This window comes from Dromaius novaehollandiae, chromosome 1 (assembly GCF_036370855.1).
Source record: "Dromaius novaehollandiae isolate bDroNov1 chromosome 1, bDroNov1.hap1, whole genome shotgun sequence".
Taxonomy (NCBI): domain Eukaryota; kingdom Metazoa; phylum Chordata; class Aves; order Casuariiformes; family Dromaiidae; genus Dromaius; species Dromaius novaehollandiae.
Genome location: NC_088098.1, coordinates 134,085,170 through 134,097,335, shown reverse-complemented (window position 1 = coordinate 134,097,335; position 12,166 = coordinate 134,085,170). Strand labels below are relative to the sequence as shown.

Below are 12,166 nucleotides of genomic sequence, written 5' to 3'. Positions count from 1 at the left end.
TTTGGTGTTTAGCTAGATTAGAATCCTTTCTTTCTCAGTAATAACAAACATGAAGCAGAAGAGAAACCACTTTCATTGTAGTTGGGTTTTTTTGAGACAGCTCCTCAAAGGGGTAGAAAGGAAGAGGTGGGCAACAGAACAGCACAGAATTGGATGGAAGATTTGGCAGCCTGTTTCTGGAACCAGCCTGTTCCTGAGTTTCACATTGTTTGAAAGAAGGGGAAGCAATTCTCAAGTCCAAGGCAGAGCGAGTGAGTAAGCACAACATTCCTGTTCAAGTCCAAACCCTAACTCCTAAGCAATCCATCAAAAAGTTTATGTGAACAAGTAAATAAAATACCTTCCTGTATTAAGCTGCTTTTCCTATGATGATTTTTAAAAAGGTGTCAACCTGTTTTAGATTATATTGACACTCTGCACAGGAATAACATTTTAGTTTGCAGCAACAGAATAGAGTGGAAAAAATGCAGGATGTTTCAGTTATTTTTTAGTAACATATTTTTGATTAGCAGCCCCAACCATCTATCAGCACGCATAAGTATTCTGCTCCAAGATGACATGATACTTCTTGTTTATCCTTTTCATGATATCTATTGTGCTGGTTTGGCAGGATTCCATTAAATCTGATTAATGAAGGCCAAGAACCTTAGGCATACTAGTTTACAAAAAAACCCAGCCCCTCCCTCCCCTGCCAAATCCCCCTACAATTTGTGTTAAGACTGAAAACTTGTTTCAGCACTATCTGTGGAAAAAGCCCTTAATTCTTATATACAAGCCTTAGTACATTTTAGAATGGCTGGGGTGAGAGTTGAAATATTGCTTAATCTAAGGAGGAGGATTTTGTTGCTTCCTTAACTAAATTTTCAGCTCAGAAGTCTCCTATGAGTGTCCATGAAGGACTGCAGGGTCATAATGAAGGGAATGATCATCATCTGGGAAGTGCTGTAGAGTCTGCACACAGATTTGTAGACTGTCAGACCAGACACTGCCTACTACCACATTCAAATGAGCTCCTCTGACTTCCAAGGGAGTTACAAAAAGAAAATCCGCTGAAGATGAGAGGACTTTCCCAGACAAAAGTCAGACTTCTAGTGGTAACTATTTTCACATATTGCAATCCTTCATGCTGAATGATACTTAAAATAAGGAAATGTGAGAACTTCTGAAAGTGAAACCCATAAGAAGTTTCAAAAAGTACATGATCTAATGCAAATTAAAATGCCAGTATTTACAAAGATCCATAAAGAAAGATCTAAAATCCTAAACAAACAGAAATACACTCGCAAGCCCTTCCCCACGCACCCCAAATCTCCTACCTGACATGTAGGCACTGCGCCTTTTGTAGTCAAGGGTTGGCAAGAATGAACTGAGTTACGATTGGTACTACTCTATTTTTTATGCTTCTGTACAGAAGGTTTCAAAGTTTATTCATAATTCCCACAAACACTGCTGGCCTAAGATTCCAGCCCTGCACACACAGGTTCAAATAAAAGACTATACAAATAAATAAGTGCTTGAATAAAGTGATGCATCACACAGGAAGGTACACCAGATAATTTTGATTGTAAACTTTCTGAAATAACAGCTCCCAGAAAAATAAGGACAACGTATGCTGAATTACTGTCATGTTTCTTACAATAATTTGAGTACTATTCATTCTGAAGCTTATTTTCTCTCAGATAATAACATTAAGTGTTAGCAACTTGTCTTTTCCCTTGCACCCTTACTTTCTGCCTCTTCTCTATCCCATTTTTTCACTTACTTAAAAATGCAACAGGATTTGTCATTCTTGCCGTGTAATTGCCGCACTTGCCTTCTCTATCTCTGAACTACTCTGTCTGTCTCCAAGTTAACTTTTTGAAGTACTAATATTTTTTGTTTGGTAACAGTCCACTACAGCTTCGTAACCCTATGGTGCAGGAGTTACAAGATGAAAATTACATTCTTCAGAACCAAGAAGAGGAAGGAAGTATAGGAGTAATAGGTAGAAAATAACAGATTTTCAGGGTCCATCATAGGATGGGGTTGGGAGTACATTAGGCCTCATGACTACACAGCAGTGCTGGTCCAAGCAATTCTGCCTGGCTTTCTTCCTCCCATATCTTCTCTATTATAGCCATTAGCTGCATATTCCCCAGAACTGCTTACAGGTGCATGTAGGACAAGAGAAACAGTGATGTCATCTCTACTACCTTGACACCTACAGAATCCATAAGGTTTCAGCAAAAATTTCTGTTGCAATGTAATTATTCACCAGAAATTACTTAGCTTCTGCACAGAAGAGCACAAAGATGCAGGTTTATGTATCTGAAAAAATACTAGCCATTTTATGCTTTTTGTCCAAGATGAACACTTACCCCTTGTGCATGGAGGTATTCAACAGTTTTTGTTATTGTGAACAAGACAGCGCTAGCTTCCCGTTCTGAGAAAAATTTTTGCCTAAGAATTTTATCCAGCAGTTCTCCTCCTTTCATAAGTTCTGTTACTACATATACATATTTTCCATCATCATACACCTGCAAAAAATAAAGATGTAAACTTTAAAAATATTTATTCTCTTTATCTTCCCGTGAAACACATAGGTAGTGCAGGTGGGTCCACAAGCTGTTTTGATTAGATGAGCCACTTTAATTACTTTTCCCATATTTCCTCTCCCCACATACTATTCAAACATTATTCATCTACAAACACAAACCAAAAAATATTAGGTACGGTAATGAAATAACACAACAATAGTGGCAGTAAATGTTTAATGACAAAAAAGGATGAATAATATGTAGGTTTCTCCAAGCGGCTTTACTGAAACAAATTCAACTACACATGGGAGAAATGAAGAAGAGGTAACAAATGGAGACTATTCTAGTTAGAGTGTAATTACAGTTAATTCTAGAAGCAAATATTGCACCAAATTACAAACATAAACAGGGATCATTCCAAGTGAACAGTCATACACTATAAAAAAAAAGATTAAAGTTCACCTCAAATAATATCTCTGTGAACACTGAAGTTCATTCATAAAAAGTTACTATGATGAAAGCCTACGGCTTGCATATTACTCTGCACATAAAGCCTATTTCAAACTCTGAAATGAAAGTATACCCTTATGCCCATATTTTTAATTATGGAAAATTGCTAAAGTGACTGTCAATTTTCATGCGGCTTTCATCTTCTTAGGTAATAGTTGAGAAATGGGCAGAAAGGAACCTCATGAAGCTCAACAAAGGCAAATGCAGGGTCCTGCACCTGGGGTGGAAAAACTCTAGGCATCAGCACAGGCTGGGGGCCAACTGTCTGGAGAGCACCTTTGCAGAGAAGGATCTGGGGGCCCCGGTGGACACCAAGTTGACCATAGGCACCTTCATAGCAAAGAGGGCCAACAGTATCCTGGGCTGCATTAGGCAGTGTTGCCAGCGGTGGAGGGAGGTGATCCTTCCCCTCTACTCAGCCCTGGTAAGGCCTCATCTGGAGTGCTGGGTCCAGGTCTGGGCTTCCTACTACAAGAGAGAGATTGAGCTACTGGAGCAAGTTCAGCAAAGGGCTATAAACATGACGGAGCGACTGGGGTACCTCTCATGCGAAGAGAGGCGGAGAGAGCTGGAACTGTTCAGCCTGGAGAAGAGAAGGCTGAGGGGGATATTATCAACTTGTATAAATATCTGATGGGAGGGTGTCAAGAGGTCAGGGCCAGACTCTTCTCAATGATGCCCAGTGACAGGATAAGAGGCAATGGGCACAAACACACACAGGAAATTGTCTGATCATAAGAAAATGCGTCTTCTCTGTGAGAGGGACTGAGCACTCGCACAGGTTGCCCAGAGACATTGTGGAGTCTCCATCCTCAGAAATATTCAAGATCTGACTGGACATGGTCTTGGGAAACCTGCTGTAGGTGACTCTAGGTAGACTGGAGGATCTCCAGACGTCCCTTCCAGCCCCAAGTCTTCCATAATTCTGTGAAATTATTTGTGCTATCACCAGGGGGCACTACAGACTCTAAACTATACAAAACACATTTTAATTGAATACTTAAGCATTTCATTTCAGTTGCACTTCCTTGGGGCTTTAAATTAAACTCAGAAATTGGTGTCTGCTTTAGAGAAACCTTTTACAGACTGTTCCCTATTATTTCAACACTGACTTTTTCATGATGCAGTTCTCTTGCTTAATGCATGTGAAATAACTAGTTTGTGTTTAAACGGAAACAGTTGTCTAAGGTGAAATAAAATAAATTTAGGAATAGATAATTACATTAAGAAAGAGTTATTCCAATTTCCTCCTCTTAAACTGTCTGGCAAATACAGGCTACTAAACACTTGGAATAACTAAAATTTCCTTCAGTTTGAAAATTGAAGTTTTCTAAACTTAGAAGTTTCTGTGCTTTTAAGTATACTAAAAGAACCATTTCCTCACAAAGGAAAAAGAGGAAAGGTGTTTAATAATTCTGCAGACTTTATAAGCTTATGTTCTTAAGGAGAGGGAGACATGACAGGTTTCTATGTTTTCATTTAACAGTAATTTTTTCTCACGAAATATAAATGACTGAAGATCATCTGAATGCATTTGCATTACAACTTTAAATATTATTCAATATTAAAAGAAAAATGACATAATTCTAGATACTAAAATGGCATTTTTAGAATCAAAGCACTTTTTTTATAGGCATAAATCCTGGTAAAACAGAAAGAAAGAAGCTTAATTCATTCTGACACTATGAATTACACACATTCAAGCGTTACAAAGGGACAAAACAAAATCTGGATTTGGATACTATTTTATCTGCTACCCACCCCCTTGCTGGTTCTCTCTGGCTGAAAAAGACAACCAACCAAAAAAGCTCCCCTACTCCAACCCCTTAAAATCTCTCTAATGGTACTATCAACTTAATTGTCCAATCGCAGGAAGCTGTTTGTACTGAATAAATGCTATTGAAATTTCTTTGACAGTTAAGTGCACAGTATTATGCTGAAATGGTAAATGTGACACCAGTTTTTAAACTCCTGGGAGATCCCAAAGAGTACTAAAGATCAGTCAGTACATCATTTCTACCAGGCAAACTGGAAGATGCTATAGTGAAAAATCAGAAGACGTAGACAACATGAATAAAATATTATGTAATGGAGAGAGCCATGGCTTTTTTAAAGTAAAATTGTATTTCACATATATGTATTAGGAGTTTTTTGAAGTTATAAACACTTGGACAGGGAAACTGGGTTGATGTGTATTCAGGTTTCGAAAAAGCTTCTGAAAAGGTTCTTCATCCAATACTTTAAGTAACTTAATTCAAGACAGGATAAGAGTTCTGTTATAGAAGAGTAACTAATGACAGGTTAAAAAAAGAAGTAAAATACATATAATGGTCTGGCACAGGAAATTTCTAGGTAATGGACTGTTGGAAGCTGTGTGCTTCCTTAGTCCTTACACTATTTCCTAGGCATCCATTACTGACCACTGTCAGAGGCAGGATATTGGATAAGAACATCTGATTTAGCATGATATAGCTCCTTCTTTTGTTTTAATGCTATGTAACTGAAAGAGACCACTGATAACAATCATAAGAAAAAAACCAGAAAGGATCTTGTGTTGCAGAAAGAATTTGGTGTTCTGAATATCCATTGTTTCAATACAAACACCTTCAGAGGTAAATTACATAAATAAGGCTAAGTCAGAACAAAAATTTCCATTCTGAGTCAATTATTACTGCATTTATTCTGGAGTTACAAGGAAAGTAAGAAAGTAATTATTTCTTGCAGAAGAAACATTTCCCAAGACAAGCACTTAGAAATGCTGAAACATTATATTTTGGCATTTCAAAATAGAAACATTTAAATTTTGGTTGTGGAACTGAATGAAAAGCGAGTCAAATGAACACTAAGTTAACTCTGTGTAGTAATACCTGGTGTTCTCAATGAGTTTGAGATCCAAATGCCCCACACTCATTTTTTCTTCTGAAAGCTGTAAGAGAGCACCAATATATTGTGGAAAATGCAAGGAATTTGACCAACGCATCTACTTACATCTTTTAGGGTAATAATATTTGGATGCTGTCCATAGCGCAGCAGGATTTCAATTTCCTCTGTTGGATCTCTTTTACTCTTGTCAATGATCTATAAGATCAAATAGATATGTAGGCATCATTTTTTGGGACATTAAACAGCACAATGCTTCACTGTGCTTTTTAGTATAAACATACAAACAGCATTTATCATTGCTGGCAAACGGTATGGATTATAACCAAGACCAAGTTTCCTAATTGAACAGCAAAACGAAGCAAAGAATGATGGAAAAACATGCAGAATCTCTCAGTTCAAAACAGTTTTAGTGGATAAATGGATTCCTCAGGTTGGGGATATAATGGGGAAATAATGCAACTTTCGCAGTAAGACTTCAGTTATCCACCACTTAATAAAATAGAAAGTTCTTGACTGGACATGAGATAGTGGTTTGACAACGCTAGTGTACTGATGTTTACAAAGCTAAGCCCTAACAAACATTTAGTGCAGCAAAAAACAAAGGAGGACAGTGCAAGTGTCAAAAATTAGAAAAAGGAAAAATAATTTATAGTTAATTTAGATAAACATCCTTTTATGAAAAGTTCATCTGAATCTCTGGAGAATTGCTATCAGGCTCTGAAGTTCTCCCTGTGCAAACAAAACACAACACTATTTTGCCCTACTTAAAAGGATTCTTACTCATATACTTAGTGTAACTGGAGATGGCTGCTACACTTATTTCTGCTATCTGCAAATGAAGATAACAATGCTTCTCATTTTCTCTCTTCTTCTGAACTGCAGAATTTCCTCTAATGTCTTTTCCATCTCTATCTTACCCCTTCTTCCTCTTGACATGTTAAAGCCCTGACTGCTATCAGCATCATCCTAGCACACTGCACACTCATTGCCTTAGTCTTTCTTTACGATTTCTTGAGAAGTCAAAAGAGGCAGCATAAAATAGCCCTAAGAGAGAAGGAAGTGCAGCAGTCTTAATAATTGTTAAGGCCCAGAGAAAGAGCAGTAAAGCAAATCCTTTTCTTTGAGTTTCAAGAAATTACTCCCAATTGTGAGCAAAGAAGTCAAAACTGTTCCTGGCCAGAACCAGAATAATGAAAAGTATGCAAACACCACATTGAAATTGGAGGGTTTCCAGTTGGCAATCTGTGTACAAGAATACAGCAAAACATACTTATCTTTATATTTTACATACTTGAGTAGTAAGTTCTTCAACAATTCAAGAAAATCCCTGCTTCAATAACATAGTGTTTTAAAAGAAAAAAGAGGTTTTTACATCTGCCAACCTATACGCCTGCTTTCAGTATTGAGCTCCACAATGTTATATGGAAAGACAATAAAAAAAACACAGACCTATCATTCCATTTTTGTGAACTCTAAATTCTTACTTACTGAAATCAGTAATGCTTTCAAAGAAGAGTTAAAAAGCCTGACAGAATAACAATGAAATAACATTAGAAACGCTGTTAAAAACTAGCAAGTAAAGACAAACAGAGTTGAAGTTTATTCTGGAAGACAAACTAGACAAGAGTACTGTTTGGAACATGTTTCTGACAATCTGTGAATCTACTTTGGAAGCAAAAAAAAAAAAAAGCTTAAATAAACATAATCAATTACAGTTTTTAAAAATGATGAAAAGCAATACAAGATTTTCTAGAAGAAGTCATGTAACTCCCATTCTTACTGGAATTACATAGGTGTTTCAAAGACAGAAGATTGCTTTTCACCACCCAAATCAGTATATAAACAACAAAACTATTGCAATGCTACATAGATATTTGCCAGTAAGTATTGTTTGCTTAAATAGTAAAATTCCCATTGGTATCTAAAATATTTTAATTTTAGTAAAATTATTTTAAGTTTGCTATGTTCTTTATGGCATACTAACAATGACTGAAGGCTCTGATGCTAAATCCTGAAAAATGCAGCGTGTTTGAAAACAAAGTAGTTACCTTTACAGCATACTCCATGTTTGAAGCTTTATGAATACATCTCTTGCAGATAGAGTAAGACCCAACTCCAATATCTTCCTTTACTTCATATCCATCAGTAAACTGAATGCTGTTCCTGTGCAACTGCTACCAAAATAACATTATCAATTGATGAATATTCTAAAACATGTTACTGACATTTATATTAAGAACAAGTTACCAGTTTCTACTGATTTGCTTCTGATTTTGAACTGAGGGCTGTACTAGGTCAAAATGTTCTCAATAGCCCACTACCTTCTTTTTGAGATTAGCACAAGGTAAATTATATATTAGACCTTGTAAGTAATGCATGCTTTCTTTCAGAAACTGACAATGTAATATTTCTGGTTACTCATTTATTAATTTAAAGATAGAATGTCCAAGAAAAAGACAACCAGAAGACTATAGTTAATGCTAGAAAAGCACCACTGTTCCTGTTCTCCACATAGATGAATGGTAAAGTCTATTTCTTTGCATGTGAAATGCTAGCTGGGAAATATAGGTGTACTGAATATAATCAGAATAACTGGAAACTGCAAGTATTCATAGGAGCAGGAGTTGAAAAACCTTTCAGAGAAATAAAAAGCAGAAAGAAGGGGAAGTGTTCACTCTTGCATGAGAAGGAAATGCTGTTTTGGTGTAAGGGAACAGTTGGAGTTTGTGCAAAGGATGCAAAGCATTTGCAGGAAACCATCTGGGTATCCTGCAGCAGAGAAAAGCGGAAATTGTAGTGAGGAAGCGGTTGAGGGGCACAGAGGAAAGGCAGTAGAGAAATGGAGACTTTTACAAGAGAAGGAAACCATATACAAAGAGAAAAAAATTCACCCACAAAACTAAGTAGGGAAGAAAGAGCACAGTAAAGCTTGTAGAAACTGTTAGCAGAAGTCATTCTGATGTGTATGCCAAATCAGACAACTTCTTTAAAATAAAAGAGCATCTAAAACTCTTACAATTTAACAGTTTATTAGAAGTGAAATAGGTAATGTACAAATAAGCATATTATGCCTATTCTAGATGTAGTAAAAGGATTAGGCAAGAAATACAAGAGCTATTCATGTTCTGAACAAACAGCTTTTCAAGAATTAACCTTCTTAGACATTTGCAAAATATCCTTACGATGAAAGCAAGCAAACCCAGTCTTATAGGATATCATTTTAGTTCCTACCTACACATCAATAAGAAAAAATTTTCACCACATAATGAATTTTCCTCAATAATTAGAATTATTAAAAGCAGAAACAGGAGATAGAAATACAATTTTTACTGAGGTCTTTCATTTTCTTTTCCTGCAGATAGGTATGCTTTTTTCCTTTAGGTAACACAGTCTAGCGCCAAAGCATGTTTTCAAAGTGACCTCAGTCCTTTAAGATGACAAGGCATGCCTCTCCCTCATTCTAGCTTGAGGTCATGCTTTCTTGTCTCACAGACGCCTGTATGCGACTAAAGCTTTGTTGCCCAAAAATAAGTAGCAGTAACAATAATAAGAGTATATAAGAATAGCAGCCACTTTAGGCTATTAAAAGCAACAACCTCACAATTATTAATACAGGAAACTGTATTGCAGCCGTTCTAATATTGTAAAGAAGCCAAAGCTTGTGCCTGTACTATAACACTGACTCCTATGATACAGTGAAATAGTCAAGAAGTATCACAGATTAACACACTCACTTAACGTAGCTTGTGAAGAATTGATTACGTTCATACTTCATAGATTCTAAAATACACGGCAGTCCAAAACATCCAGATATGCTAATTTACAATTGTATTCTAGTGTTTCTTACCTGCATTATAGGAAACAACTGATATATTCTTGCATATGAGAAAATGAACAAAATATCTGCTGTTTCACCCCCATTTTAAAAACTACGGCCTGATATTCTAGAGGCTTACAAGAATTATTACAATTCAGATGATAGAATGTTTTCATTTAAGGGTTGATGCCCATGCCTGTTCACACCTACAGCTGCTCAGTAATGAAACACGTCCTGCATCTTCAGAGATCTTGTTTGCTTAAAATAATTTGAGCTTGTTTTCTTGCATAAGGTTGATAATGACTTTGTCATGGTACTTCATCTTATGATGAAGGAAGCCCCCTGCCGCGAGAGACAGAAACACTGCTTTATTGCCCACTTCTCAGCAAAAGTACTCACCTGGACAATTGAATGAACTCCAACGGTCTGCATTGCTTGGCTTTCATCATCTGATGCAATAGCTACAAAACTAAATCCCCGAAAAAGTTGATGTGCATTAGCGCTAGGTGGAATACCAGGTGAATCTGAAAAAACACACGTCATCTACTTACAAATGCAACACGTAGAGTTTTTAAAACAAAGAGATGAAATTATGTCAATATTTTATTACATTAAAAACAGTACTTTGACAAAATATTTACATATAGCAGCATATTTAAACTTACAGAGGAAAAATATTCAATTTTGATAACACCCTGATTAGTAAAGACAAAATTTTCTATCTGATATTGAACAGATCAGAGCAAAACTATGCAGAGATATTGATAGCACTGAAATGGCAGCTTTACCAACCACAGTCTGAAATGACCAGGTTTCTATATATCCATGGCATGGACAGTCACCACTATGAATTACATGAAGCCATAGGATATAGTCTTTGAAGACAGACAGATATGCATAATATTAATTGAAAGAATAAGATTACTCAGATTATGTTTTACTTATGTGTATGTTTTATTACTGAGGACTACTTTATTTATTTTTACATTAGACAACGCAGTAGTCCCTCTGATATATTTATGCCAAAGACCACAAAAACTTTATGAATAATTGAAATTAGTCTTCAAGCATTTAGTCCAGCAACAACTAGAAGAACAAGACACTTTACATAAAGATTCAGTGTTTCTAATTTCTGAATACATGAATTGTTCAATTTTGCCTTTTTTTTTCTTTTACCTTTTGGAGTTTTCGCCGTAAACTCAGGATCAAAATAAAATGTATCCTCAGGTCTGCCAGTTGCAGGTTTAAAAGGGGGATGAATTTCTCTCCTATATAATTTCTGAGGAAAAATTATAGGCCAGAGTAGATTAAAAAGTTAAACCACACCAACAAATGCTATTTTACTACTAAATTTATTAAATTATTTTTGAATTGAATACTCACATTCCAGTCTATTTTTGAAAAAAATGGATGTCTCTTAATTTCTTCAACTCCATCTGGACCTGCTCCTTTTATAAGGAAGAAAAATGGCTATGAATTATTTTCTTCTTGGTCAGAAGAATGCCTAGCTAATAATTATATTTCTTATTTTTACTGCATTAGTTTTTGAAGCATGAATAACAAAAATGATATAATATTTTGCAGATCATTAGAAAAAACAGTAAATAGAACAAATATGTTCTTGCTTCAGAGCCCATTTTACACTTGAAACTAGTCATTCTAACAATCATTTATTTGATCAATTTTACAGTTAATTCAAAGCCAGCCAATTTAAAATATTCCATTAAACACTTCACCTAATCTGTTTGCTGGGTTTCTTTTGAAGAGCATTCTGAGAAGACTCTGTGCTTCAGGACTCAAAAACTGAGGCATTCCAAGTTTGGCCCTATATAACAGAAATAATTAATAACATACAAACATATTAAGGTAAGGATTAAATTTGCACTCCCCCCACCCTACATCATTCAACACATTCATATTGAGCAAAATAATGTCACTGAGATATTGGCTTCAGACATCAGAAACAGAGCAAAAGTGCTGTCAGTCATGTAGACATGTAATTTCAGATTATCTATTTTCAGTACCGACTCAGGAACATAAGTGAAGAATAATGTTATAAAAAGGCAAAGAAGAATAGTTACTGGATAAAGGTTTACAATTTTGTAAATCTTTAATCTATTTGATCCATTTTTAAGTGTACTTATTACCAAACAACATCAAGCAAACAAACTCATTTTGGTATTAGGATAAAAGACATTTTAGAAAGGGTAAGAAAACTACCACAGTATGACATATACCTAGAACATCCAAGGCAATACAACAGGAAACCTAAACTAGAAGATACAAATTGAGTTCAGGTAGGACAGATTTTGAAGATTATCAGGCAAAAAAGGGAAGATTGCTCCCCTCTTTGTCACCCTCCCACTCTCCATTTAATTTCAAATCCTAGCTTGAAACTTGCCACTCTTTTGAAATCTTAGATTTTGTATTTCAGTCATTT

General features: G+C 35.8%; 1 protein-coding gene across 2 annotated transcripts in view; it reads right to left on the bottom strand.

Moving 5' to 3' along the window:
• RPS6KA3 (ribosomal protein S6 kinase A3) overlaps nucleotides 1–12,166 on the bottom strand; it is an 80,545-nt gene that overhangs the window by 10,664 nt on the left and 57,715 nt on the right. Inside the window, exons 11-17 of one of the 2 annotated variants that reach the window (XM_026120697.2) lie at nucleotides 11,463–11,551; nucleotides 11,110–11,174; nucleotides 10,903–11,005; nucleotides 10,126–10,250; nucleotides 7,958–8,080; nucleotides 6,015–6,104; nucleotides 2,358–2,516 (exon numbers count right to left, since the gene is read on the bottom strand). In XM_026120697.2, the coding sequence (XP_025976482.1) occupies nucleotides 2,358–2,516; nucleotides 6,015–6,104; nucleotides 7,958–8,080; nucleotides 10,126–10,250; nucleotides 10,903–11,005; nucleotides 11,110–11,174; nucleotides 11,463–11,551 (754 nt within the window). Of the gene's footprint in view, nucleotides 1–2,357; nucleotides 2,517–6,014; nucleotides 6,105–7,957; nucleotides 8,084–10,125; nucleotides 10,251–10,902; nucleotides 11,006–11,109; nucleotides 11,175–11,462; nucleotides 11,552–12,166 lie in introns of both variants that reach the window. The other variant, XM_026120696.2, reaches the window with a different exon arrangement.